General features: G+C 51.5%; 1 protein-coding gene and 1 long non-coding RNA gene across 7 annotated transcripts in view; one reads left to right on the plus strand and one right to left on the minus strand.

The window, feature by feature from the left end:
* Nucleotides 1-27,744, plus strand: LOC144319500 (uncharacterized). Its single transcript, XR_013385319.1, has 4 exons — nucleotides 1-175; nucleotides 4,397-4,568; nucleotides 16,618-16,866; nucleotides 27,157-27,744. It is a non-coding gene; the product is annotated as an uncharacterized LOC144319500 (long non-coding RNA).
* The window catches only part of RNF216 (ring finger protein 216), a 161,203-nt gene continuing 146,603 nt past the window's right edge, over nucleotides 13,149-27,748 (minus strand). For 5 of the 6 annotated variants that reach the window (XM_077907696.1, XM_077907694.1, XM_077907698.1 and 2 more), the window contains 2 exons: nucleotides 16,775-16,844; nucleotides 13,149-16,155 (listed from right to left, as the gene is read on the minus strand). In XM_077907696.1, coding sequence (XP_077763822.1) covers nucleotides 15,836-16,155; nucleotides 16,775-16,844 — 390 coding nt within the window. In that variant the 3' untranslated portion in view covers nucleotides 13,149-15,835. Of the gene's footprint in view, nucleotides 16,156-16,774; nucleotides 16,845-18,696; nucleotides 18,850-27,748 lie in introns of those variants that run through there. The other variant, XM_077907700.1, reaches the window with a different exon arrangement.

The raw sequence follows: 27,748 nt of genomic DNA on the forward strand, positions 1-27,748 counted from the left end.
TCTCGAGATTGACAAGGGCAGATGGCGCCACCGCGAGCTGTTGGGGCCCCGGCGGGGTCCTGGCGGCCAATCCCCCACCCCTGTTAAAGCCAGGCTGGAAGCCAGAAAAGTCTCAATGACGTGGAAGGAACATATGAATCCTCCGGAGCCAAACTCTTCCAGGCCTTGGGGGGAGGTGAGCCCGCTGAACTGGGTTGGGGAGGGGGGCGCGGGGGGGGCGCCCAGTTGGGCAGTTGTACATCCTGCGGGGGAGGTAGGCCCCTGCGCTGCCCGGGAGAGCCCCGCCCACGGAGCAGGAATGAACTGCCCTGGAATGACCCCCAGGGTCCCCTCCGGGAGTCCGAGCCTAGTCTGAATCCCATTCATTCCCAAAAATGGGCACCTGCCACATGGTTGCGCCCTCTGGGAGTCGCGGTGACCGAGGTGCACGGGGTAGTCGGGGAGATGATCACACCTAGGGAAAGAGGACTGGACAAGGGACGGGAGGGACAGTCTGGGCAGAGGGAACAGCATAAGCTGTTCCCGTAGGCCGAAGCCAGGCAGGCGATGAAGTGGAGCCTCCTTGGGTCCCAGCTGGGACCGGGTCTGAGCAAGTGATGCTGATGTCTCCAGACCCACCTGGAGGCAACTGGTATCTTCAGAAGAGGGTAAGACTCTCCTGTGGGCGCATGAGGAGCATCTTGGGGACCAGCCTCACTCCCACACACCCCAGCTCCCCATTCCCTGCTCCGGCCATCAGAACTGGCTCTGAGGCCTGGGCTTGGATTCCAGAGCAGGAGATGCCTTTCTCACTCCTGCCAGAAGAACCCTCCTCGGTTTCCACCTTCACAAGGGCCTGCCCAGCACATCACATGTGACCCCGCGTACACCTGGGTTTCTGCACATGCATGGGCGTGTGCATCTGTGAACACAAAATCCTGGATCCACACAGAGACGTGTGCGGGTGCAGGCACAGACATGCAGATGGACACCCAGATGGGAGTGCACACAGTCCCCCCCCCACCTCGCGGGAACTGAGTACTGATTGCTGGCCAGCGGCTGGGCCTCTGCACCTCAGGGTGCCCACTCCCCTCCAGGCCCTGACTGGCAGGTCTTCCTCACCTCCAGCTGGGTCAACACTTAGCAGGGACTCCCCCAGTTGTGAAGGTGAGTCCCTTCCACGCCTGCCTTGGAGGGTGAGCAAGAGTCCAGGTGAGCAAGAGTCCAGCCTCCATTGCTTTGATGGGGAAACTAAGCCATAGCAGATGCCTAGTAGCCCTGGGCGAGCGCAGTCGTGCTCTGGGTTACTCATCACGGTTAATTATGAGCCCCAAAGATCACAGGAAAAATATTCAATGAAATTAAAGAAAGGAAAAACAAAGAGACAAGCGTTTTTCCCTCCCATGTGTCCGGCCCTGTCAGGGCAGAGGCTGCGGGTGGGCTGGAAACAGAGCAGTATGGCCAGAGTACACAGGCCATCCCAGGGCCTAACCCCAGTCCTGGACCTCCTCATTCCTGTCTGCCAGGGTCCCCACACGTGTGGTCCTTTAAAGGACCCATGTTGGGATGGGACCCGAAGCCCTGGAGCCATCCTTCTGGTGGAGGAGGCCTCCACCCACCAGAGGGTAAGGGGGAGGGGTGGGGTGTGTACAGAGCATTTGGCCTGGGGCCTAAACCCCTTAGTGTACACCCCCCCACCCGGGGGTCACCAGGAGGAGGCTGGTCCTCCAGGAGGTGTGAATAATCTAGACAAAAACTACACAGACAGTGGAGACAGTGAGGAGGGATCTGGACTCCCCTCCACCTCCCTGGGACTCAGGTCTGACCTCTAGGACAGGAGGAAGAGACCCACCTCCCAGGCACCTCCCGTTGGTGCCAGGCACTGGCAGGTGTTCTAAGAGGGTTATGACTTTATTATTATTGTTATTTTAAGAATTAAGGTAATAAAAGCATAGACGATGACATCAGATGGTGTCCAGCTCCAGTCCTCTGCCCCCAGGGGTAATGCTGTTGGTGGTGTCTTTGACTCTCCAGAAAATATTATTATTATTCTAGATTTTATTTATTTATTCATGAGAGACACACACAGAGAGGCAGAGACACAGGCAGAGGGAGAAGCAGGCTCCCTGCAGGAAGCCCGATGCGGGACTCGATCCCAGGATCCTGGGATCATGACTTGAGCCAAAGGCAGACGCTCAACCACTGAGCCCCCCGGGCGCCCCAGGAAAATCTTATTTTCATGTAAAGTATTCACAGATAGCCCTTGCCACGTGCCAGGTCCTAACCCCTTAATAACTCAGTCCCTGTGATGGGCTGAACTGTGTCCCCCTTAAATTCGTGTGCTGAGGCCGGAACTCCCAGTACCTTCCCACGGAATGTGATGGCGCGAGGAGACAGGATATTTCAGGAGGTGATTAAGATTTCAAAAGGTCACTGAGGTGAGCCCCACTCCAGTCTGACCATGTCCTTGTAAGAAGAGGCGATTAGGAGACGAATGTGCACAGAGGGAAGGCGGCGTGAGGCCGGGAGAGAGGCCCAGATCTGGGCCGGTGGACTCCGGGTGGGAAGAAAAGGTGCCCTTTGCCCTGGTGCCCTTGTCCTAGCCCCGCAGGGGAGCGAGTCTTGTGACTCCTACTTATTGGCACAGACACTGAGCCTCAGAGTGGCTCAGTCGGTGAAGGTGAAGCATCTGCCTTCGGCTCAGGTCATGATCCCAGGGTCCTGGGTTCGAGCCCCACATCAGGCTTCCTGATCAGCCTGGAGTCTGCTTCGGCCACTCCCCCTCCCGCTCATGATCTCTCTCTCTCTCTCTCTCATAAATAAATAAAATCTTAAAGTAAAAAAGAAATTGAGGCTCAGGGAGGTTAAGTAAGTTGCTCTGAGGTTGGGGTACAGTGGGGATTTATGTATAAAAACGCAACCCATCTGTGCACGCAGGCAGACACTCATCTGCATGTAATGGCTCCCCCAGAATCAGACAGACAAGCACATTCAAGGCCAAGTGGCTTATTTGGGAGGTGACCCCAGGAAACAGGGAGGGGGAATGTGAGCCTATCAGTCACACAATATTGGTCCCTCCGTCACTGGCTTGTTGACCCGGTGTGGTGTACACGACATTGACCTGTGTGGCTCCCCTGATGGACACTGGCTTCCGCCTTTTGGCTCTGTGAACGCTGGCGATGCGAACATGGGGGTTCACATCTTTCTCTGAGCGCCTGCTTTCTGTTCTTTGGGATTTAGATCCCACAGTGGCCTTCTGTTTCATATGGCCATTCCAATTTTGCCTTTTTTTTTAAAGATGTTATTTACTTATTCATGAGAGACACAGAGAGAGATACAGAGAGAGAGAGGCAGAGACACAGGCAGAGGGAGAAGCAGGCTCCATGCAGGGAGCCTGATGGGGGACTCAATCCCGGGACTCCAGGATCATGCCCTGGGCTGAAGGTGGCAATAAACCGCTGAGCCACCCAGGGATCCCCCTCACTTGACATTTTGATAGATGTGGCCAGCTCGCTTCCCCAAAGACACTCCCCACCCTGCCCCACTGTGGATGAGTGTTTCTTCATGTTCTCCCTCTCCTGGATGGAATTGTTCTGGAAGCTTCTTGCCAGGCTAAGGTGAAAGCGAGGGTCCTGCATGGATCAGTGGTGTAAGGGTCACCTCATGTGGGTTAATTCGTGCTAATGGGGGCACTAATGGAGGGGGGCACTCAGGCTGGGTGGGGCCTCTCCATCTCTTCCTCTTGCCACCTGGCTTCCTTCTTCTCTGGAGCACTGATGGCTGATTTGGGGGACGTAAATAAAAGCCTCCATATCTCCCAAGGCTGTGTCCTGATAAAGTGTCCCCCAAGAGCTGACCCCTGTCCCCTAAGAGCTGACCCAGCTGCAGGTGGGCCTGGAGGGGCTCTGGAGGGGCCCGTGCTGTAGCCCCGCCGCCCCCCACCCGGCCCCAGGTCCTCCTCACACAGACCCCATCTGCAGACGCTGAGCAGCCTGTCCTGGCCGCCCCCTCCTCCTTGGCTCCTGTGCTCTGCGATCCTCAGCCTCCCCAAGTTCCTAGTCTGTCCCCTCCACTCAGGGAGGCCACCAGCTTCTGCCAGGCTGGGACCTGGAGGTTGCCACTCTGCTTCCCCTTCCTCTGTAGCTGTCCTCATGGACCAGGCACTGGGTCATACTCTCCGCATCCACCCTCCTGTCCTACGGAGCCAAGTCCTTGCGGGGCACAGACAGAAACCACGCAAGTCCCACGAAAGGACTCTCCAGGCTGGGACTTCACGTAGTGTGACCTGGGGGTAATGGGCGTGGGGAGGAAAACAGAGGAGGTGGCAGGAGTAGGAAGGAACCCTGCCGGGCCCAGCTCAGCTTCTTTGGGGAGTGGAGGATGTGGGCCTCCTGGTTACGCGGCTGTTCTTCCCCAGGATAAATCCACACCCGGCAAAGGGGTCTCCGGTGTGGGCTGGATGGTGCAGCTGCCTGATGGCCCTGAGAAGGGGTCTGGGAAGTCATTCGGGAAATCACGGAGTCCCCTTCTCCCAGGGACCACTGCCTGCTTTTGTTGTCCAGCACCTGAGTGCCACTGTCCAAGGAGAGGTAAGGCCTGTGATCCTTGTTACTCCGTTACAGCCAGAGTGTCCGTCCTTCCTTCCTTCCTTCCTTCCTTCCTTCCTTCCTTCCTTCCTTCCTTCTTTTTTCTTTTTTTTTTTTTTTTAAAGATTTATTTATTTATTTATTCATGATAGTCACAGAGAGAGAGAGAGAGGCAGAGACACAGGCAGAGGGAGAAGCAGGCTCCATGCACCGGGAGCCCGACGTGGGATTCGATCCCGGGTCTCCAGGATCGCGCTCTGGGCCAAAGGCAGGCGCCAAACCGCTGCGCCACCCAGGGATCCCATCTTTTTTTCTTTCTTTCTTTCTTTCTTTTCTTTCTTTCTTTCTCTTTTCTTTCTCTTTCTTTCTTTCTTTCTTTCTTTCTTCTTTCTTTCTTTTTTTTTTAAATTTTATTTTATTTATGATAGTCACACAGAGAGAGAGAGAGAGAGGCAGAGACACAGGCAGAGGGAGAAGCAGGCTCCATGCACCGGGAGCCCGACGTGGGATTCGATCCCGGGTCTCCAGGATCGCGCTCTGGGCCAAAGGCAGGCGCCAAACCGCTGCGCCACCCAGGGATCCCATCTTTTTTTCTTTCTTTCTTTCTTTCTTTTCTTTCTTTCTTTCTTTCTCTTTTCTTTCTTTTTTTCTTTCTTTCTTTCTTCTTTCTTTCTTTTTTTTTTTAATTTTATTTTATTTATGATAGTCACACAGAGAGAGAGAGAGAGAGGCAGAGACACAGGCAGAGGGAGAAGCAGGCTCCATGCACCGGGAGCCCGATGTGGGATTCGATCCCGGGTCTCCAGGATCGTGCCCTGGGCCAAAGGCAGGCGCCAAACCGCTGCGCCACCCAGGGATCCTCTTCTTTCTTTCTTTCTTTTGTTTCCTTTCTTTCTTTCTCTTTCTTTCTTTCTTTCTTTCTTTCTTTCTTTCTTTCTTTCTTTCTTTCTTTCGTTTTCTTTCTCTTTCTTCTTTCTTTCTCTTTTCTTTCTTTCTTTCTTCTTTCTTTCTTTCTTTTGTTTTCTTTCTTTCTTTCTCTTTCTTCTTTCTTTCTTTCTTTCTTTCTTTCTTTCTTTCTTTCTCCTTCTTTCTTTCTTTCTTTCTTTCTTTCTTTCTTTCTTTCTTTCTTTTGTTTTCTTTCTCTTTCTTCTTTCTTTCTCTTTTCTTTTTTTTTTTTTTTTTTTTTTTTTTTTTTTTTTTTTTTTACGATAGTCACACAGGGAGAGAGAGGCAGAGACACAGGCAGAGGGAGGAGCAGGCTCCATGCACCGGGAGCCCGATGTGGGATTCGATCCCGGGTCTCCAGGATCGCGCCCTGGGCCAAAGGCAGGCGCTAAACCGCTGCGCCACCCAGGGATCCCTCTTTCTCTTTTCTTTCTTTCTTTCTTTCTTTCTTTCTTTTGTTTTCTTTCTTTCTTTCTCTTTCTTCTTTCTTTCTTTCTTTCTTTCTTTCTTTCTTTCTTTCTTTCTTTCTTTCTTTCTTCTTTTCTCTTCTTTTTCTTCTTTCTAAAAAGATTTTCTTTATTTATTCATGAGAGACACAGGGAGAGGCAGAGACACAAGCAGAAGGAGAAGCAGGTTCCCTGCAGGGAGCTTGATCCTGAGCCAAATGCAGACGCTCAACTGCTGAGCCACTCAGGTGCCGCGTTTTCCCCCCTTTCTTAAAACAGCATTATGGACAGATGATTTGCTCACCATATCTTGGGCCCATTTGGAGGGTGCTGCTCAGTGCTTTTGTATCCTCGAGCACTGCGCAGCCATCACTGTGGCCAAACATCCAATCATCTCCAAAAGAAAGACGGTGGTCTTCAGCTACCGCCCCTACCCCTCCAAGGCCCCTCCCGCCCTAAGCCACCACTACTCTACTTTTTGTATCTTTGGGTTTGCTGATTCTGGGCATCTCCTGTAAGTGGAATCCTACAATCTGTGACCTCTTGTCTCTGCTGCTTTCACCAAGCATCATGTTTTCATCCATGTTGTAGCACGGGTCAGCACTTCTTTTTTTTTTTTTTTTTTAATGACCAAATAGTTTTCCATTGCATGGATAGACCACCTTGTATCTGTTCAGCAGTTGATGGACATTAGGATTATTTCCAGTTGGGGGGTGATTATGAATAATAGCTAAATTATCATTGTATTAATACACATCCCAGGAAGCATCTCTGCACCCTGGAAAGCCCAACTCTTGACATCTATGCCTTCAGGACTCCTGTAAAAATCAGCCCATCGTAGCTGGGAGGGCCACTCAGGCTACCCAGCCTGACCCTTCTGTTTTACAGATGGAGAAACAGGCTCCAGCGAGCAGGTGACTTGCCCACCATGACACAGGTGCAAGAAACACTCGCTCACATTTTCTGATTCCAAAACACAACTCGGCTGATATTTCTGTGGCTCCTGTAGGTCACACCGTGTCTTGGCCTACAGTAGTAGCTCACTTCGTGTCCTGCGGAGCCCCTGCTGAGGTGGGTATTTGGAGCCTCATTTTGCAGATTTATTCTTCCAACAACGATTTCTGAGCATCTTGGGCCCTGAGCTGGTGCCAGAGACACAGAGCCAAGCAGAACGGCACTCCTGGTCCTGCGGGAAGGCCGGCAGGGTGGAGAATATTCCACGGCAGGAATGGGCCCGAGATGGCCAGGGTTTCAGGAGGAGAAGCACACAGAGGACTGGGTTGTGGCTCAGAGTGGGGCAATGGCAGAGCTGGGCAGGAACCATGTGTCCCCACATCCTTTGGTGACACCCGGCCTCTAGGACGTTCCAGGTTTCCTTTTTGGCCTTGTTCCCCATCAGAGATGAGAAAGGAGATGTCTGTGGGGGAGGCGTCAGAGTCCCCAGGAGACTGAGGCTGAGCAGGCGAGGAGGACGGCCATGTGGGCGGGGGCACCGTGTAGGCCACGCACTCCATCCCCAGGCCCAGGCCTCCCCAGAGCCCCCAGTGGGTGGCACCGAAGCCTATTGGGGCTGGGGGACCTTACATGGTGACTGTGCCAGGCTGGATCTGTTTGTTCCTTGGGGTGGGTCCCCGGGGGCCCTGGGACGGAGGGCCACCTGGGGGTCTCCATCAGGCTGCAGAGATGCATGTCATCTGCGGAGCACCCTTCCTTTGAGCTGTGGGCACGTGTTTACCTTATGGACAGAGTGACCCTTATAACTCATGTGCTCGTCCATGTGAGCTGCTGGGAAGGGTGAAGCTGCCTTTAGAGACTGGGCCAGGCTGCTTGGCGGAGGCGGGCTTCAAAGCCCCACTTCTGCACTGTGTTCATTTTAATACTGTAACTTTACTTTGTGTTCCAGTTTGGTTTTTCTGCTTGTTTTATGTCATGTGTTTTTTTGGTAAGTGGCCTCAATCTTGACAGAAATGAGAGACTCTGAGAGAGACTGAGAAAGAGAGAACCAGACTTGGGGCAGAGAAAAGAGAGAATAAAGGCCCTCCCCCAGAAGGCTGTGGCCTTGATCTCAGTGTGGTGACATCCTGGGCACAGGGGGATAGCCCACCTTTCCCAGGCCGCGAATGCTTGCCCAGGGCTTGGTTCAGGGTAAGCCTGAGTGGCTGTTTATGGTTCCGTCTCTGCTTGGGAGGCGAGGGCTTCTGGCATCGGGGTGGCTCGTCGATGGGCTTGGCCAGGAGGAGCCAGGTGGGTGGCTTCTGCTCAGGGCTGGCCTCTTGGAGGTCAGCATCGTGCTGGACGGAGGCTCTGGCCATGACTGACGAGAGGCCAGGGCAGAGTAGCCCTTGGGGAGGCCATCTGGAGGTTGCAGTCTCAGCCGAACCCCAGCTGAGAGCAGAGCTGCCTGGTTGAGCCCATCAACCTGCAGCACTGTCAGAATCAGCTCCAGGCTTTCCAGGTTGCCACTGTGGGCTGCGTTTATTTGTTTGTTTTAAATATATTTATTTATTAGAGAAAGAGAGAGAGAGAGAGAAAGTAGGGCAGAGGCAGAGGGAGAAGCAGACTCCCTGCTGAGCCTGGAGCCCGATGCTGGACTCCATCCCAGGGCCCTGAGATCATGACCTGAGCCGAAGGCAGACGCTTCGCCGACTGAGCCCCCCAGGCGCCCCTGTGGACCTGTGGCCTGTGGTTTTTGCAGCAGTGGATGAGAGGCCGGAGACGCAGGGGGCAGCTGGTTCTGGAGGCGGCAAGGCTTTGCAGGGAGGGGCGGAGGGACAGCGCCTGGACAGCACGCATGCAGGGAGTTGCTCCTGGGCACCCAGAAGAACCAGAGGGCCTGAGGGAAGTTTCCCAGGAAGGTCCGAGAAAGGCTGGCCCTTTAGTCCAGTGCCGGGTCCTCCCATGGGTGGGGGCACCAGCTCTTCTCCAGGCTGGCAGACGTGAGCCCCACGGTTTTCCCCTGCTGCCCCGCCCGCCCCTCCACCTGACCTGTAATCAGGGTGGCGCTTGGGGCCTCAGCCTGGGCTGCTGTGGCATCCTCAGGCCTCCAGGACTGGGTCTGCAGTCGGGCACCTTGCTGACAAATGCACTGTCTGGACGGAAGACCTGGGCTCCGCACCTGGCCCTGGAGTGCCCTGGGCCCTACTCCATCGGTGCTGGGACAGGGCCTGAGTGTCAGCGTGGGCCTCCTCTCCCTGCAAGTCCCCGCTGGTGCCAGGGTCCCTGGGACTCTCCACACCCCTCCCAGATGTGTTCTCGCCTGTTGGGCTCCCACCCAGAGGCCAGGCAGCAGCCTCCTCCCAAATCTCCTCCCCCAGGACTCTGCCAAGGCCCTGTGGTGACCCCAACATGCAGGTGCTGAAAATGAGATTCCTGGGAACCGCCAGAACCACCGGCCCTGCAGCCTGCATGTGGCCGGGCCCCGGGTGAGGAGGACAAGTTGTGAGGAGGCGGCCACAATCTCGACTCCAGACACCGTGATGCCTCCCCAGTGCCTGGGCCACCCCCACCGTGTGCCCTGCTCCCAGCTGCCTGGCTTTTAGTTACATGTTTCTTGTTGCCCCAGTTGAGTGACAGGCCCAACCCAGGCTCTCTTGCCCCCTCTCAGCTGCGTGGCGGATGTGTGCCCGTGATTTCTGCGTGGGGCTCGGCGTAGCCCTGGAGGCATTACGGACGTGGGCAGGCGGGTGGGTGGGGGGCGGCAAGGACTGGCCCTGCGGAGTGGTGAGGGGCAGTAGCCCGGGGATGCACATGGGTCTGAACCTGGGGACGACTCTGGGAGTGGATGCCAAAGGGCAGTGGGAAGGGGACCCGATAACAGCTCTCATCATGTGAGAGCCTCCAAGCTCTTCTCTGGCCTTCTCAAATTCTCTCAGCTTGACAAAAAGGTATTGCAGTTATTCCCACTTTGCTTCAAGCAGCAGGCTTCAGTGACCTGCCCAGGGCCCCGCAGGGCTGCACCTGGAGAGCCCACAGGACAGCCTGGGGCCCAGTGTGCCACCCCCACTCAGGGAAGAGGCAGGGCCAGGTGATCCTGGTGACCCTGGTAACAGCCTGTGCTGGCTCCTTGCCCCTCTCATGAGGGTCTTAACTGGCATCATCTAGGGCAAAGCCAAGCCATGGTGGTGATTGGGTCTGGGCGGTCTTGCCAAGATGTGCTGATGAAGGGAGAGGAAACAAGGACAGGAGTTCTTTCTGACTTAATCCTGAGAGGGAAGAGACGAAGATGAGGTTTTAGGTGGGGCGATGTGCCCCCATGGGTCATGAGAACAAAGAGCAGGCTGGCTGGGATAGCTGTGCACCAGCCTGCAGAAATGTGATCCCAAGAAGAAAAGGTTTACAAGCCTGCAGCAAAAGGTTCTAGAAGGATCTAATTAAAAATCGTATTTTGGAAGCACTTGCTCATATCTTGCTAATGCTCATGATAGGATGCAAACCTGCACATCTGGCTTACTGGTTTTATGATACATTATGTATATCACAGAGCAAAATGACCTGGAAGTAAATGCATCCAAATATTATCAGTTGGGGTGCCTGGTGGCTCAGTTTGTTGAGCGACGCTCGATTTCGGCTCAGGTCATGATCTCAGGCTTGTTGAGGCTAGGCCCTGTGATGGGCTCCACCTTCAGTGGGGAGTCTGCTTGCGATTCCCTCTATCTCTCTGTCCCTCCCCTGCTTGTGTGCTAATAAATCTTTTTTTTTTTTTTTTAAAGACGTTATTTATTCATGAGAGACATAGAGAGAGGCAGAGACACAGGCAGAGGGAGAAGCAGGCTCCATGCAGGGAGCCTGATGTGTGACTCGATCCCAGGTCTCCAGGATCAGGCCCTGGGCTGATCACCGCGCCAAACCACTGGGCCACCGGGGCTGCCCTAATGAATCTTTTTTTATTTTTTTATTTTTATTTTATTTATTTTTAAAGATTTTATTTGTTTATGATAGTCACAGAGAGAGAGAGAGAGGCAGAGACACAGGCAGAGGGAGAAGCAGGCTCCATGCAGGGAGCCCGACGTGGGATTCGATCCAGGGTCTCCAGGATCGTGCCCTGGGCCAAAGGCAGGCGCCAAACCGCTGCGCCACCCAGGGATCCCTTTTTTTTTTTTTTAATATTTTATTTATTCATGAGAGACACAGAGAGAGAGGCAGAGACAGCAGAGGGAGAAGCAGGCTCCCTGCAAGAAGCCAGATGTGGGACTCGATCCTGGATCCCGGGATCACATCCTGAGAAGGCACTCAACCAGAGTCACCCAGGTGTCCCCCCCCTTTTAAATTTTATTTATTCATGAAACGAGAGAGGCAGAGGCAGAGGCAGAGAGAGGCATGAAGCAGGCTCCATGTAGGGAGTCTGATGTGGGACTCGATCCCGGGAATCCAGGATCACACCCTGAGCTGAAGGCAGAAGCCCAACAACCACTGAGCCACCCAGGCATCCCTAATAAATAAATCTTTAAAACAGTATTTTCAGTACTTACTTTTGGGTAAGTTGATCCTTTTCTGTATTTTCAAATTTTTCTATTTTAAAACCTTTTAAAAAAATGTTTATTTTTTTAAAGATTTTATTTACTCATGAGAGACACAGGGAGGGAGGGGGGTGGGCAGAGATACAGGCAGAGGGAGAAGCAGACTCCATGCAGGGAGCCCAATATGGGACTTGATCCTAGGACTCTGGGATCATGACTGGAGCCAAAGGCAGACACTCAACTGCTGAGCCACTCAGGCATCCCTATTTTAAAACATTTATGTGTATACATAAATGTGTATGTAATGTATATACATATATCTATCTCTTCAAGGAGAGTAAGTTTGGATGGTACAATTACACATGCATCTGACTAAAAAGCAGTTCCCTTTACAGGGAGATGTGTCCATTCAATTGTCTCCATGAGGTCAGATTCCAGGAGACAGGTCTTCGAGTGGCCGACAGACCATGGCAACAAAGATGTGCCCATGAAGGGTGAGGACGCAGCCCAGGACTGGTGGGTTGACACTTTTTTGTCACGGAGTCTGGAGAGCAATCTGGCAAAAGTCATAGAAATACATACCCCCATTCCTTTTAGGGACAACTCTGCTCCTAGAAAATACATCCTTTGAAACATCCAAGGTGCTCACTGAGGTGTGGAGTGGTGGCAGAAAGTGAGAAGCACCCAAATTTTCCATCAGGATGGCAGAAAGAGAACCAACCAATCAGACAGAGAGGGAGCTCTGTGGTTGTAAAGGAGGGGGGGGGGCGGGAAGGCAGGTCCCATTTAGAGGTGTGGAATCACTTTTATTTTTTTTAAGTAGGCTTCACGCCCAATGTGGGGCTTGAACTCACAACCTTGAGATTGAGAGTCACCTGCTCCACTGAGTCAGCCAGATGCCCCTGGAATCACTGTAGTAACAACCAGGGCGGGAGAACCCACAAGTGGATATGTGCATGGAGCGTGGGGAAGGCAGGAGGAATAGGACCCTGGTTATTTGGGTGGAGTGGAAAATATGGCAGCAGACAGAGAAAACAGCCACTGCCTTGTTCCTTGCTGGGAGCCTGGGACAAATTGACCAGGGCATGGCTGCAAATATATAAAATATGGAACATGTACCAGCACAAGGACAGGATGGATGGCATGGACTAGTTTGAAGCTGGGAATGCATGTAAGTTTTGTCTTGGATTTATTTCACCATACTTGGGACTCTGTTGGGGAGGGCTGTGCCCGAGGGAGGTGGCTCCAGTTGGCAGCAGGAACTCAACGCTGGCTTCCCTGCTCAGATGCTCTGCTCTCAGCTTTGTCTCCTGGTCCTGGAGGGAGGATGACGTGCTTCCTCCCATCCTTTGCTGGGTCCAGCCTCTGCAGGTAGCTTTCCAGGCTAGTCAGTGGCTTGCAGCCCAGACCTGGAAGAGGGGGCTGAGCACACTTTCTGGAAGGGGCCTCTGTGCCAAAAAACAAACCCCCTCCCTTTGTGCTCAATTGTGCCTTGGTAGCCAACCAAGTAGGGTCAGTGTGACACATTGCCCGATCTTCCTTCTGGGAACGGGGGATGGGAGTCTCACTTCTCCCCACAGGGCCAGGTGTTCAGGGACAGGACCAGTAATTCTCCAGCGGCAGCCAGCATCTGCTACCGGGGAGCAGTGGCCTCACAGACCCAAGCACTCCCCTGTAATCCTGTGGGGATGGTGGGCCTGCTGGTGCTATGTGGACAGAGGAGACTGGAGGGAACATAGTGCACAAACATTTATTTACAAAAAGTCCAAGTTACATATGATACAGGCTTTTTACACACAGTAGTTTAAACAGAATTATTTGGATGTATTTTACTACCAGAAGGTACAGAAAAAAATTTAATAAACTAATCACTTTTGCTATTTTTATACAAAGTGACAAGTCATGCTTTTTTTTTTTTTTTTTTTTTTTTTTTAAGTTTTAAAACCTTTGCTAAGTGCAAATACTAGATTCCTCTCTCCAGTTTAAGGCAAGTAGAACAGGACTGTCACTGGGCAGTCTCTGGCTTGGGGAAGCAAACACGGTGGCCCAGGGGGTGTGCCAGGCTGCCTCTGGGATTCCTGCCTCTTCCCCAACACTGGTTGGTCTCTGTGGGTTTTCTCTCCTCACACCTTGCAGCCCCTTGCTGGCTTGTTTGGGGATCACCGTCCCCTCTCTCCCAAGTGGTCTCTAGTGCAGGCTTCTCAAGAAGCCCGGGGGTCCTCTGGGACACAGGCACCCAGAGGGTCACTTTGCAGACAGGTGGGACCTCATACTAGTGTCAGGACTCAGGGCAACGACTTCCACCCAAATAGCAACTGTGCTGCTGCAGACTTGGGAGGTGCTATACAGTCCAGCACAAGGAGGGACATTAGAAACTGGGTGCCCTCAGTTCCCTAGCAGCTGTGCATGGCTAGAAACATCCAGAATTCATCTCAAAGAAAAAGTCCTCAGTTCAGCCTTGGGGGCAAACTAATTATTCTGATCTCTTCCCTCTTGTGCTGGGGGGAATCCTGCCAAGTTCTAGGGGACCTGCTGGATGGCAGTGTCAAGAGGTATGCCACCCACCAGGGGCCTGTCCTATTAGATGCCCAAAGCACTCTGCAAAGCCTGGTGCTCTGGTTGCAGGGGCCCAGGAGATTCTGGTGTGTCTATTTGGTGGGACATCTGCTGAAAGCTCACCACTCTGAGACCCTCCCCAAGGGAGGGTGCACAGGGACCAAGCTATAAAAGGACTTCAGTCCTGTCACCATACCCCGCAGTGCACCCCCCACCAGGGCTCTCCCAGGGCATTGCCCCTCCTTGTGTGTCCCACCCCCCAAATCCAGAGAACTCTGCAAAGCCCTCCCTTGGAGGAAAAGCAGAAGGAAGAACAGGCAACTTAGCAGGTTTCTCCCCATTTTAATCCTTGAAATCCATTAGAATGATGGCAGCAGGTGCCCATGCACAAGAATGCACGGTCCTGGGCATGGCCCTCCGAGATGGGGGGTTTGGCCATTAGGCTCACCCTTTTGAGGTCTGTGTACACACACTAGGAACAGCCATCAGGTATAGCAAGTGAGAGCGGCTGACACTGGGCAACCAGGCAGGGTCACTCCTGTGGAGGGCTCTGCTCTGCACAGCGGGTGCTAACATGGGATGGAGCCTCGGGTGGGCTGGGGCTGCCCAGGAAAAGATGAGTGGTAAGGGGCAGGGATCCCCCCATGCTGACCCAGAGCTAGACTCACCTGACCTCGGGCAAGGGTGGCTCCATAGGTGGGTACTGGTTATAGTCTGGGTCCTCTGTTCCTCTGTGGAAACCCGTAGCTACCACCAAACCTCAGGGGAGAAGCTGCTCATTACCTGGTTGGTGGTAAAGAAGGCTTCCCAACAATTGGGCTGCCTGGGAGAGCCACCAAGCCTGTCACTGGCGCCTTGAAAGGACCTTCTGTTTGGCAAGATTCCGGACCATCCCGCTCTCATCGGCTGCCTGGCATGGGTAACAGATTTGACTTTCCAGAGACTGAACGAGAGAAACTCTAGTAGGCCACAGAAAACCCAGTAAGTTCGAAGTGAGTAAACAGCAAATATTTCTTTAAACTACAGAACAGAACTGATAGCATGAGATGGCTCTCTGTGGTCTCATCTGAGTGGGCCAAGGACAAGAGAGACCTGAATAGTTACGGTGGCAGCAGCCTGGGGTTCTGGATTTGGGGGATAGAGTCTGCAGCTTCCCCACCCTGAGCAATGCTCCCAGGCCTGGGGACATGGCTGTGCCACCACCTCACTGGGATCAACTGGCTTGGAGCAGCAGGGGGCATCTCACTCTGGGTGGGCAGCACTGGGGCAGGGGTGGGGGGATGGGCTGCAGTGTTGGGGCGGGGGTGGGGCAAGAACCCAGCCTTCATGACCTGGTTCAGATGGCTAAGCTCTCTCCAAACTCCCAACTCCCTCCAACTGCTGCTTTAGCTTTATCACGCCTCAGACTGTGCTGCGGTAAGGAAGGCCTACATGGTTAACTGAGAGATGTGTGGGTCTGCCAGGGGGAAGGGACGGACACAAGTACTTCCCCCATCTGTCTGTAGGGATGGGATTAGTAGAGCAGAGAAGGGCTACCTCATGGTAAGGGTCCCTGCACTGCCACTCAGACAAAACTCTCTAGGGAGGCCCCAATGTCCCCTGTATCTCTGGCCTAGCCAGTGCCAGACTGATCCTTTTATAAGTACCTGAGGGCACCCGCCTGCTGGCTGCTCTTCAGGGGACAGTGCCCCTTCCCAGGAAGGAGCAGGAAAAAAACCCAGCCTATCCTTTTGAGAGCTAAGCGCATCATCCCTACTCAGAAGGCATGGCCCTGGGGGGTGAGGTGGGGATCTAGGGAACCCCTGGCCCCGCACAGTCTGGGCTGCTCAGCGGTGGGGCTCCTGGGAGGCAGCGGGGAGCAAAGCTGTCAGAAGCGATGCCGTGGCTGGGGGCCAAAGTGCATAGGCAGGTTGTGCTCCAGAGGCATATGGACGGGAGCAAAGTCGTAGTTGACGCGCACATTGGGCAGAGGGGGCACGTAGGGGGCTGGGACGGGGCCCATGTTGAGAGGGAAGTTGTTGAACATGGGCCGGACAGGTGGCAGGGGGAAGGGCGGGTGCACGAAGGCATAGGGGGGGATCTGTGGTTGGTGCAGGTTCTGTGGGACAGGCCTCGGCAGGGCTTCAATCCTCTGGACTTTCTCTGGAGGCTTCTCCAAGGGGGGCCCGATGCGTTTGAAGGTGTTCTCTGAACAGGAGATGGGATTTAGTAGAGAAAACAAAACCAACTGTGCTTGCATGCAAGATGGGAGCAGGGCTGCATATCCTGACCTCAATCCCACCTCTCCCAAGTTGGGAGCCCAGAGCATGAGCCCAGGCCAGGCATATCTGACCTATGGACACAGGAGAGGTGCCCAGGCCATCGTAAGGCTGATTAGTGTGTGTGTGTGCACCAACCCCCTCAGCTGGCCAAGTGCTCACTCAGGGATCACCCTGGAAGGTGGCAGATTCTATGAGGGACTTTCCTTCAGAGCCAGGACCTGGGTGCCACTCCCAGAAATCCCACATCATTCTTTTGTGACGTCAGAGAGGCCAGGGTGGGCCTATGGTCTTTTTAGTCTAGTTTGGGTTCTATGTCCTTAGCTCAAACCCACCCCTGGGGACCTCCTGACCACCAAGGGGAAATGGGAACTCTCCTATGCTTTCACAGCCTCTACCATATGGAGTTGGATGGATGCCTGGGCAGATCGTGTCTCAATCCACCTGAAGGCCAGCACTCCTTGGGTGAAGGGCCAGCTGTGGAGCCTGTCCCCCGCCCCCTACACACAGAGCACTGGGCACTGGGCCCAAGCTGGGGAAGCGCTTGCCTCCATTCTTTCTCTTCTGCTCCTCTTCAGCCTCCTTCTGGATCTCCTCAATTAGCTTCTCATCGTCTTCCTAGAAGAAAAGCAACAAGATGGTAAGCTTGCTCCAACCAGTTCCATGCAGTGCAGAGACCTCACTGGGACCCGGGGGAGGCCGGCTTGTTCCAGTCAACACACTACTCATTCCCAGACCCCGAGGGTCTCCTTCCTTCATCAGTGGATGATGCTCCCATGAGGAAGCCCACCTGAAAGGCCTGGCTCAGAAGTGGGACTGTATATGGTGGTGGCTGCCTGGGGGAGGGGCAAGAGCCTGCTTTGTTCACTAACTGTAAAGTAAACAGAGGGAGGCCTTTCTGCAGCTCAAGGTGGGCAGGTGTGGGAAGGGGGTGGCTCTGGGGCGGGCAGGGCCTGAGGAGTTTCAGATCCAGAGTCTAGGAACTCTGAGCAAGACACCCTTTTTGGGCAAAGCCCAACAGTCTTCCTGATTCCCTGAACTCAGGTGGACAAATGTCTACTCAGGCCACCTGAGCCCTGAAGCTGGTCTTTAGTTTCTACACGGCTAGTGGGCTGTAGAAGGAACTGTGTTCTGTCAGTGGAATGGTGGTCGGGGGCTGGGGCCTGCATGTGGGAGGAAGGGCACCGCAGTTTAAGAGCATGATGAACGGAGTGGAACATAACCAACTGTGTGGATCTGAACTGAATGACAGGTGGGCTTGTTTCCTGGGGTGTTCCAGCTGCTTCTTCAGGAGTTAGGAACAGTCAAGCTGGGGAGAAGTGTGAGGAGGGCACTAGTGCCCAGGATGGGGGCAGGAGGCACAGAGGAAGTTCCAGTACTTGAGGAGGTGCTTCCTAGACAAGGCACTGGAGTCTCCCCACACAGACAGGTGTGTCCTGGGCTGGAACAGTTTCAGTGATAGCTTTGGATTTTTCACGCTGATCTGAGGCTCTGACCAACTGATGACATCCAGGGAACTTATGAGATGTGAATGGAAGACCACAGAAGCATGTGAGCTGTGAGCATGTGAGCTGGAGGAGCACCCTCCCTGGACCAGTAGAAAGCGTGGCAGCCCTACCTGAGCGATGGACTATCTGGATGTTTACTCAGCACGTTATTAATGTCACCACCAAGACAGCAGTCAGTGATTTCACCATAGAGGTGTGAATCTTGGGGATTTCAAGAGTCAGGAATATCCTTCAATTAGTATGTATTGGATACCTGCTAGTGCTAGACACTATTCTAAGTTTATTGGTTAAACTTCTGATCAACAATGAGACTAAGTCACGCTGATGGAATAAAAAAATAGTTATGTAATATATTCCCCTTGTTTGGTAGACAAAAGAACTTAGGATATAGTCGCTGGAGGCTGTGGGCTCAGGGGGCAATAGTTGAGAGGCCCTGTTAAATTCGCTAACATCCTCCCTCTCTCAGGTGCCAAATGACAGATCAAACTTACTGGTCTCAAGATTCTTTTCACATTCTTTCTGACATCTGGAAATTCTTAATATACAACTGAATCTTTCTCAGCCTCACCCTGCCAGGTGTTCTGAGCCAAGCAAGAGGAAGAGGAGAGAGCTGCCGAGTGCTTATACACATCAGAGAAGTGCTTGCCGGGTGGAACCCTCAAAGGTGCCATGTCTGTTTCCCAAATAACACATGCAAATTCTCCATTAAAAATCCCAAGACATGGTCATCTAGCCTCTCTGTGAATACTCCAGATGGAACAGATTCCTCTACAAAGGAACCACTAAGCCAACTGACGGAAAGGCTCTGGTAACTCAGTGTAGTTTGACACAGTCTTCAGGTCTCCATGTGGATGTAAAGATACATTCTACCAATTATCTAGAGAAGGAGCTGACGAACCTCATTTTTTTAAAAAAAGATTTTATTTATTCATGAGACACACACAGAGAGGCAGAGGGAGAAGCAGGCTCCATGCAGGGAGCCCGACATGGGACTCGATCCTAGGACCCTGGAATTATGACCTGAGTCGAAGGCAGATGCTCAACCACTGAGCCACCTAGGCATCCCCAAACCTCTTTGTTGCCAGTGGAAGGTCCAGGAAAAAAGGATTTTTAATCTAAGAAAAAGGGATCCCTGGGTGGCGCAGCGGTTTGGCGCCTGCCTTTGGCCCAGGGCGTGATCCTGGAGACCCGGGATCGAGTCCCATGTCGGGCTCCTGGTGCATGGAGCCTGCTTCTCCCTCTGCCTGTGTCTCTGCCTCTCTCTCTCTCTCTCTCTCTCTGTGTGACTATCATAAATAAATAAAAATTTAAAAAAAATTAAAAAAAAATCTAAGAAAAAAAAAAAAAGTACTGATCCAGAAAACTGTCCAGTAGAAGAGCAGGGGCTCTGTGGTACCTCCAACTAAGCGAATCTCGGTATCTCATCTACAAAATGGGCTGTTGTAAAGATGGAATGAGCTCAAGTATGTAAAGGACATGTCACGGAGCACTCACTACTAAAGGCAGGAAAGTAATGAAAAACTCAGAAATAAAGATTTTAGAAAGATGCGAAGTTTCAGGAAAAGTGGTAGAGACTGGGGGATACCCCTAACACTTGTCTCTATGGCTTCTTCGTGGGGCAGGCGATGCGCTTCCTGACAATTAGGGCCACTAAGTAAACTCTCAGTTGCAGTTACAGTAAGGGTCAGATGGTTCAGATTTCAACTTCCTCCAACTGCTTGGAGTCACAGGACACTGTTTAGAAACTAAGAATGCAAATGCTTTCAATATTTGTATTTTTAAATTCAGGTTTTGTTAGACTCTATGGGGAAGATTTTTTTAAATAATTTTTAAAAATTTTTATTTATTTATGATAGTCACACAGAGAGAGAGAGAGGCAGAGACATAGGCAGAGGGAGAAGCAGGCTCCATACCGCTGCGCCACCCAGGGATCCCTGGGGAAGATTTCTTACTTCATTTGGGATAGAGGTTCCTTCCCAAACAGTTTCTCTTAAGCATTTAAAGCTCCTCAAGTCAAGGGTGTGAAGGCAGATTGGATCATACATATACTTTAAAAATGGCAAATCTTACTTTATACGTATTTTACTGTGATTTAAAAAGAAATAACGTGGGACACCTAGGTGGCTCAGCAGTTGACGTCTGCCTTCAGCTCAGGGCATGATCCTGGGATCCAGGATCGAGTCCCGCATCAGGCTCCTCCTGTAGGGAGCCTGCTTCTCCCTCTGCCTATGTCTCTGCCTCTCTCTCTTTGTGTCTCTTATGCACGAATAAATAAAATCTTTATAAAAACATTAACAACAAGAGTTAATGAGACAAGCTTTAGAGTTGAATGAGATAAAAAAAAAAAATGAAGACTGATCCCCTTGGTTTGGGCTGAGGGACAGATGGGCTCCCGAGGCCTTTCTGGAGGGGAATTCCCTTGGGGAACATTCTAGGTACACCAAGTGTCATCATTCACAGTGAACCAGGACATTTATGAAAAAGGATTGCCACTCTGCAAATCTAGGACACACCAAGGCTGCTGGAAGTGGGGAACAATAGAAGGAAAGCAGATGAGAGAGCCGGGCATGGGAGCCAGGTCAGCGAAGTACCTGACCTCCAACACCCCCGGAAGGGGCTGAGTCACCCACAGGAAATCCAGGCGTGCTGGAGCGGCTGGCCACCACAGGTCTTATCTTAAAGTAGCACTGGCTTCCTAGAGGACAGGCAGCTGGCGTGATAGGAAGAGCTCCAGTTCTAAGGCTCCACAAAGCTGGGCTGGGTGACCCTATTAACCTCCACAATCTGACATGGAACCCATTCACAGGTTTGCTGTGAGAAGCAAATGATCTTTTACAAAGGGCCCGGCACAGCAGCCGCAAAGCTCACATTTATTGAGGGCTATGTCCCAGCTCCTGTTGTAAGCACTTCACAGAGATGAATCTTCATAACAATTCCACCAGTTAGGTCCTATTAATTAACCTCTATATTACAGACAGGGAAAGAGAGACACAGTGAGGTTCAAATCCAGGCCTTCCACTCTCGAGGCCTGAGCTCTTAACCACATAAACCACAGGTTTCTGAACTGGAGCTTCTGGAGCAGGGACTGCAGGGCCCCTGGAACTCTGCCTGCCCTGCCCCAAGCACTGTCAGAGAGCCTGCCTTGTTCTAGAATAAGTGCATCTTAACCTCCTTGAAATACAAGAGGGTTCCTTTTTCTGGGATGGGCAGAACTCCGAAATCTCTTTTCCACTAAATACAAGAGAATAGGGCGAAACAAACACCTCCATTCAAGACAACAAACAGCCAACACAGCAGAGAAGGGGGTCATTTCCCTGGAAATTTTTAGGGAATTCTTTTCTTGGTCAGCTCACCCACAAGTGAACATATCCCTTAAAAAAAGATCCATTTGGGGTAGCCCCGGTGGCGCAGCAGTTTAGAGCCGCCTGCAGCCCAGGTTGTGGTCCTGGAGACCTGGGATCGAGTCCCACGTTGGGCTCCCTGCATGGAGCCTGCTTCTCCCTCTGCCTGTGTCTCTGCCTCTCTCTCTCTCTGTGTGTCTCTCATGAATAAATAAATAAAATCTTAAAAAAGAAAAAAAAAGATCCATTTGATGGCCTCTGACTGGCTTCCCCTGGCACCAAAGCCAGCACATCTTCTCACCCAGACAGAGCCCACAAACCTTACTTCCTGAGCCAGGAACCCAAGGTGCAGGCCAGGCTCTACTGCTGAGGCCCAAGAGGCCCTACTGGCTCATGGTGGTGGGCTCCCTGTTGCCTCTGTTGGGGCTGCTGTTCTCAGCTCATCTCCAGAGCAGGAACACACACTTTCTTGTGAGACTACCAACTTACTTGCATATCAGTGTCTCATGGAATTCTCTCTTTCTGCCATGAAAGACCAGTGTTTTGATTCTCATACACATTAAAGCAATTTTTTAGGGAAAAAAAAAAAAGTTTAACAGAACACATAAAAAAAAAAAAAAAATCCCCAGTAACTTCTCTCCAGAGAGAACTCCTGGGAATGTCTTAGCCTACTTCCCTCTGGATGTGTTTGTGTCCCCACCTCACTCAGAACTGCACCCCTCCCTGGCCCGGCTCTCTTCTGGAAGGCTGTGCTCTGCACACTCAGGTCCCACTCCTCATGTGTCCTATGCTAGTTCACATGTACACGCTAAGTGTCTCTCCCAGGCATGAGGGGCTGACAAAGATTTTACCTAGAGGAAATAGGCTCTGAGATGCAGTTGCATGCTGAAGATCATGGAGTTGTGAGAAGTGAAATTGAGACCAGCACAGAGCCTGCTGCTCCTTCTGGCAGCCCCCAGGGTACCCGGGCAGCTCTGAACTCTGCAGGCACCAGAGGCTACTCTGCCCTCCACAGGGTCGGGGGCCAAACTGGACCGTCTCGAGGTCCAAGCTCCCCCTTCACACCCTGCCCAACTGGGCCGGTCTGACTGCGGGAAGAACAAATGGTTCTGTTGGTAGTCACCACACTGGACACCCCAAGAGGCCTTAGTGAATGGCCACTGAGGCTGATACGTTCCCCAGCGCTCCTCCATCTGGCCTTTGGGATGGGCTTTAATACAGATCCAGTAAGCCTGGATAACTTCCATTCTGTTGGCATCTGGCCCCTCCTAATCTTGGTGAAAATTTTCACACAGATCCATGGAATGTATATATAAGCAAGACTAGGCTGAAACAGGAGGGAGCAGATACCAGTCAGCGGTCAAGATGTCCCAGGATGGGAGACATGGATCTCAAAAGACCAAGTATAACAGACTACCAGGCCAGGGTCCAAAAGAATCACCTACGCGATTTCTATTGCTACCCATGGCCACCCTGGGAGGGGAGCCCACAGACCACAATCAAATGCAATGAAGACTGTGAAGGAAGCAGGCACAGCACCCACAGTGGGCCAGTGCTCTCCAAACGCAGTGCCGAGGATAAAGGAATACAGCAGAATGGGGTGTGGAGGCTCACTGCCCCGCAGATCTGGAGAATGCCTTAAAAGAAGAAATGAGTGGATTGTGACTTAACAGGAAGGAGGTTCTATTTCCTCTCCCTGAAGTCCTTTGAGCTCAGCAGGACACAAAGTGTTGGCCTGATTCGGAGGACTTGGACACGCCTGCTTCACATGGAGGTGGTGGGGAGCATGGCAAGGGCACGAGGTTGATGGCCGGGGCCAGGCTTCTCCAAAACACAGACTCAGCACGGCAGTGGCTGGCAGGAAGGGAGGCAGAGTCCACCAGAGAGGTTTTAATTAAGAAAAAATGGCCCAAACCCTGACTCTGTAATCTGCCCCTCAACAAGGAAGTTCTGCAGCTCCCCGTGAGCAGCAGGGTCTGGACAGGATGAACTGGAGAAGCTGCAAATGGTTCGAGGAGAAAGAGGTTTCTGCCAATCAGATGCTGACAATAATTGCCAGCACAGGCTGAAGGGCCTTAAAATAGACATGTGAGCACTTGGCCCCAGGCTGCTTTGCCAAAGCTTTGAAAAGTCCCTTTGAGCCCGTTTTCTTCACCATTTCTGATCACCATGGCTGGCCACCCGCTTGCCTGGTGTCCAGCCTCCTGTGACCACGAAGAAGGATGGGTGACTTTTCTTCTTCATTTAACTTTTCCTCCCCTTAAAAAGGTGACGGGGAATTCCAAGTCAACTGCTGCTTCCCTCCTGCAATTTTGGGGGTGGAGTTGGGGCTAGGATCCAGGTCATGTGTGGCCACAGCTGTTGTTAATAAACTTGCAATGATTTCATAAAAGGCTTCCAAAGGGCTGAGGATTTAGTTTCAAATTATTCCCAGATCGGCTGCAGATCTCTGAGGAACACCAGACACTACCCCCAGCTCCAGCTGTCCCCCTGCAACAGGAAATTGGGGGGAGGGTAAAGCGCAGCCCGGAGTGGCACATGCTGTGCAGCTGGGATCTGGAATGGCCCAGTGGGGGGCTGGCTGGACAACGTGCTGGGGAGGAGCAAGGACAGCCAGGCTCTTGGATGGCCTCTGCAGCTATCTCCTCAGGTCAGAGGCCTGATACCCAAAAACCTTTCCATTTAGAGTTCCCTACAGGGACCTGGAGGCAGTGTGGAATGTGGCCATGTTTTGAGTCCTATCAGGGTCAAGTGCTCAGCCTGGTACCTGCGGGCATTCACTGAAGATGACACATAGCTACATGCTGTATTTATTAGACTGAGCCATGCTGCCACCCTTGGTAAAGTCCTCAGGGACACCTAAACCTGATCAAGGTTTGGAGATGCCAGTCGCCCCCCTTCTACCATCAGCAACTCACTCAATGGGGAGAGGGTCCAGCAACAGTCCTACCCCTCTGTGGAGGCCCAGCTGGATCACTGGGCTTAGGATCTACTGGTGAATTGCCAAATTTGTGACCTGTCGCTCCAGGGTGTGGATGGAGACTTCTGGACTATAAGGAACTGACATCTGGTCCAAGACCTGGGCCTGTGTCTCACTTTTACCATGTCACCTGAATCCTGTTTTCTTCATCTGCAGACTGGAAAATTGGTCCTGCCCCCATGTTGTAACAGAAAAGGGGGTATTTAGAAGTGACAGAAATAAGATGCTGAGACAAGCTGTGGAAGCTGCGTTGATGGGGCAATAAGGGGGCTCACATTATCACCTTTCTTTTATAGAAGGTACAGGGGTGCCTGACTGGCTCAGTTGGTAGAGCACGCAGCTCCTGATCTCAGGGTCTGGAGTTCAAAGCTCCACACTGGGCACAGAGCTTACTAAAAAAAAAAAAAGCCCGGGTGGCTTAGCAGTTTAGCACCACCTTCAGCTCGGCGTGATCCTGGAGTCCTGAGATCGAGTCCCATGTTGGGCTCCCTTGCATGGAGCCTTCTGCCTATGTCTCTGCCTCTCTATGTCTCTCATGAATAAATAAATAAAGTCTTAAAAAAAAAAAGGAAACATGCTGAAGCCAAAATCCAGTAATCCAGTTACTGACTTCACCTTTTATCTACCTTTCCCACGGGCCTTCTGTTTCTCCTGGGTCAGCTCTGAAATGCTCTTCTCCCCTCCATTCCTGCAACACTTCCTCTTCCTGGCCACTTAAACACAGATCTCAAAGTTGTGTGGTAACCTCTGCACACCAGTCCCAGCAAGGAGATGTGCTGGAGCCACAGACTCAAGAAGGCAGGTGGGTGGGTTTAAGATGCCAAGAGAAACAGCTTGGGCTGCAGCAGTTCTATGTTTACAGACCACAGTCTTTGTGAAAGTGGGATGACACATTTGCCTTAGAGAGTTATTACAGAATGAAATACATTAGCACAGGTCAATGTCAGGTTCAATTCAATGCAGGCTTGGGAAAAATAAATAAGTCTTTTGGCCAAATGGCTGGGTGGTAATGGTATCAAATTGTAAACTGGTTGTAAAAGCCCTAGGGTTTTATTTGAATCAAACAATCTTTTCTCTTATATTCAAAAATCAAAAAAGTTGTGGAAAACAATTCTGTGCAGTTTCTGGCGACAAACACCCAAGATAAACACTGACTTTGTTTTGTATTTAAAGAAGAAAAATGCTATTAAGAATTCTGCCCCACTTCTTGGATCCAGACTGCCAGGTGACTGCTCTTCCGACCACAGCGTCTAAGGACGAGGCAGGCCATGCTGGCCTCTGCTGCTCACTCAGCTGCTCGCGGACAGGAAAGGGTCAGTGGATGTGGATCCAGTCAAGCACCAGAATACCTTCTCCTACTGCAAAACAGGAGTATGCTCACTTGTGTGTCCACATGTGGCTTTGCATTCTGCCCACCCCCCCCGCCTCCAATCAGAAAACTGTGGTTTGCTTGTTTCTTTTCTAAAATGACATCTTGTTTTTTAAGACCTGTGGTTGAATGTTTTTGGCTTCCTATTGGTAATATAGAAAGCAAGTTACATTCATCATTTTAGTTCTCATACAGAATTCGTTCAGGTTCCCAAGCAATCTCTAGTCATTAAGGGATAAAACTCCACTTCTTTCCAAACCACGGAGGGACGAAGAGATTCTTCCCGGCCTTGCTGGTTAATTAAGCTGGAGAACAGGCTTGGATGACAGGGCGTGCTTTGTTTCCCTGAACTTCTGAATGGCTTTGTGTTCTCAGAAGCCCCAACAGATGCTGGCTTGGAATCCAATCAGTCTCCTGGTGAGAATCAAGGAAATGGGGCTGATCCCAGATTTGATGGGAATGGGACAAATGGAACCAAATCTCTGGTTGTGGCTGCCTGAGGAAATCGGAGGGATTTGTATTTGCTTGATCTTCCTTTTGAACTTTATTCTGAGCAAATACAGAACCTTTCTCAGGGTGGAAGACGACAATTCAACAAGAAAACAAGGGGGCAGTTCATGCTACGGCACCCAAACAAGGTAACAGGACACAAGAAACCTTTAACCAATTCCATGTGTAGAAGTAAGAGGGAGATGGCAGGAGATGGAACAAGAACAAGTGGGAGGAGAAAGAAAAAGTGTACTGGCCAGGAAAAGGCCAGTGGCTCGACACCCTCTGATGAGTAACTCCACTCAGCTCTTTGTTTCTGGAAAGCAACGCAGAGGGGGGAGTACTTTGTAGGAGATGCAGCAAGAGAAAGAATCCTGTTTCCACACATAATTCCTAGAGATGCTCAGACCCCGGCATGCTGGGTGCATGGCAATGAGGAAGTGACTTAGCAGAACTGCCAGGTCCCGGGAAGGTCTGTCCCACAGAAGGCACCATGGATTACCTTGGGGAGCACTTGCAGCTATGGGCTGTCCCTCCTTCCACTGAACCAAACCAACAACAGTCTTTTGCACATTTCATGATTGGATTGTTTGTTTCTTTGCTGTTGAATTTATTGTTTATTTTTTAAAAGATTTTATTTATTTATTCATGAGAGACACACAGAGAGAGGCAGAGACACAGGCAGAAAGAGAAGCAGGCTTCCTGCAGGGAGCCCAATGTGGGACTTGATCTCGGAACTCCAGGATCATGCCTTGGGTAGAAGGCAGGCACTCAACTGCTGAGCTACCCCCAGGCGTCCCTGCTGTTGAGTTTAGTAAGTTCTTAATAGATCTTGGATACTAGCCCTTTATCTGATATGTCATTTGCAAATATCTTCTTCCACTCTGTATGTTGTCTTTTAGTTTTGTTGATTATTTCTTTTGCTGTATGGAAGCTTTTTATCTTAAGTCCCAATAGTTCATTTTTGCTTTTGTTTCCCTTGCCTTCATAGATGTATCTTGCAAGAAGTTGCTGTGGCCAAGTTCAAAAAGGGTGTTGCCGGGATCCCTGGGTGGCGCAGCGGTTTGGCACCTGCCTTTGGCCCAGGGCGCGATCCTGGAGACCCGGGATCGAATCCCACGTCGGGCTCCCGGTGCATGGAGCCTGCTTCTCCCTCTGCCTGTGTCTCTGCTTCTCTCTCTGTGTGACTATCATTAATAAAAAAAAAAGAACTAAAAAGGGTGTTGCCTGTGTTCTCTTCTAGGATTTTGATACAGATGCAGTGAAAAGCCGAGACACCTGCACTGCACCCCAATGTTTATAGCAGCAATGTCCACAATACACAATAGCCAAGCTGTGGAAGGAGCCTTGGTGTCCATCGAAAGATGAATGGATAAAGAAGATGTGGTGTATATATACGGTGGAATATTACTCAGCCATTAGAGATGACAAATACCCACCATTTGCTTCAACGTGGATGGAACTGGAGGGTATTATGCTGAGTGAAGTAAGTCAATTGGAGAAGGACAATCATTATATGGTTTCTTTCATATGGGGAATATAAAAAATAGTGAAAGGGATTATAGGGGAAAGGAGAGAAAATGAGTGGGAAAAATCAGAGAGAGTGAGAGACTCCTAACTCAGGGAAACAAACAAGGGGTAGTAGAAGGGGAGGTTGGCGGGGGGATGGGGTGACTGGGTGATGGGCACTGAGGAGGGCACTTGACGGGATGAGCACTGGGTGTTATACTGTATGTTGGCAATTTGAACTCCAATAAAAAAATATACAAAAAACCAACAAAACAAAAACAAAAATCAAAACAAAAAAAAAACAACAGAAGGATGACCTGTTTGTT

The sequence above is a fragment of the Canis aureus genome, chromosome 8 (genome assembly GCF_053574225.1).
Source record: "Canis aureus isolate CA01 chromosome 8, VMU_Caureus_v.1.0, whole genome shotgun sequence".
In the NCBI taxonomy this organism is placed as follows: domain Eukaryota; kingdom Metazoa; phylum Chordata; class Mammalia; order Carnivora; family Canidae; genus Canis; species Canis aureus.